The sequence below is a fragment of the Sinocyclocheilus rhinocerous genome, unplaced genomic scaffold (assembly GCF_001515625.1).
Source record: "Sinocyclocheilus rhinocerous isolate Xijiao unplaced genomic scaffold, SAMN03320098_v1.1 scaffold429, whole genome shotgun sequence".
NCBI classification, from domain to species: domain Eukaryota; kingdom Metazoa; phylum Chordata; class Actinopteri; order Cypriniformes; family Cyprinidae; genus Sinocyclocheilus; species Sinocyclocheilus rhinocerous.
In genome coordinates, this window is record NW_015665829.1 from 888677 (window position 1) to 889947 (window position 1271).

At 40.4% G+C, this 1271-nt stretch overlaps 1 protein-coding gene across 1 annotated transcript in view; it reads left to right on the top strand.

Annotated features, from left to right (window-relative positions):
* Window positions 1-351: 351 nt before the first annotated feature.
* Window positions 352-1271, top strand: part of xkr8.3 (XK related 8, tandem duplicate 3) — a 29971-nt gene continuing 29051 nt past the window's right edge. The window contains exon 1 of the mRNA XM_016542666.1: window positions 352-757. Coding sequence (XP_016398152.1) covers window positions 420-757 — 338 coding nt within the window. The 5' untranslated portion in view covers window positions 352-419. The remainder of the gene's footprint in view (window positions 758-1271) is intronic.

Below are 1271 nucleotides of genomic sequence, written 5' to 3' on the forward strand. Positions count from 1 at the left end.
TGTAATGTATGTACTAATGTGGCAATGGTATAGATCTACTTACGCTTCTGATGCTTTTGGGATCGCAGCCCTATTTGAACAAGCACTGTGAGCCATGCGTCAGCAGAGAACGCTGTCTGTGATTGGTTGGTTCTGTCTTTCAGCATTTGCGTGCGTTCTGATCATAGACGGTTCTATCCAACACAATTATTCGCTTATATAGTCTATTTTTCCACTTAGAAGCTTATTTTATGCACCGAATTTCTTGATAAGTAAATTAAATTAATGGTTAAAAAAAGCACTTTAGAATCGATATTTTTATGTGAGGATCGATCCTTTCGATACAACATCAGTATCGAAAGTATGGATACTTAAGGATCGATCCGCCCATCCCTACTGGCTGAACTTCACTCGGCTGCTTCGGCTGTGAAGTTCATCCAATGATGAACTGCGCGACTTGTTCCAAGTATTCCTTGCTGGATTTGGCCTTCACGGTCATCGGCGTGAGCACGTTTCTGTTTGATGTGGGCTCGGATCTGTGGGTGGCGAAGGAGCTCTTCACGCATGGAGAGTTCATGTGGTTCGGGGTCTTGCTGGGCTTCATGCTCATGTCATCTGTCGTCATTCAGCTGTTCAGCTGGTTTTGGCTAAAGTATGATCGCGAGTTGAAGGACTTTGAGTCTCAAGCGTCCCCCAGGAACGTAGTTCTGTTCAGTGGGGCGAAGAGAGTCAAATTGTTGCTCGTCCTGCATGTGTTTCAGCTGGGCTTCTTCATCAGGTGAGACTGCGGCTACTTCACGAGACCGTTACAGAAAGCAGATTTATTTACCCACGTATTAACAAAAGAAAGAAAGAAAGAAAAATGATAATAAAAAAGATAATCAACATTTCAATAAAATGTAAAAACATCTAAAAATAAATCAAGTTATTAAGTGCAAAACTGATATTGTAAACTATTTTATGTTTATTTATATTTATTTAAAGGCCCAGTTAGATAAATCTGTAAAACTTGAAGCTGTTACATTTCGATTATGTAACAGTCTTGCTATCATTTATCTACGGCTCGATAACGGTGTTAGGGATCAACTGGGGATGTGCGCGTGCATATGAACTATTTTACGTCCCATTCCAGATTCGTCAAAAGCGACTGCAAAGCTGTAATGAAAAGACGTTGGCATTCTTAATGTTCTTAATAAATGTTGATGCAATTATTACGCTGTGTTGTTTCCTCAATACCTGTTTTATATGAAGGTATTTGTGGAGAAAAGCAACTGAGCGTCTGTGGCAGCGGA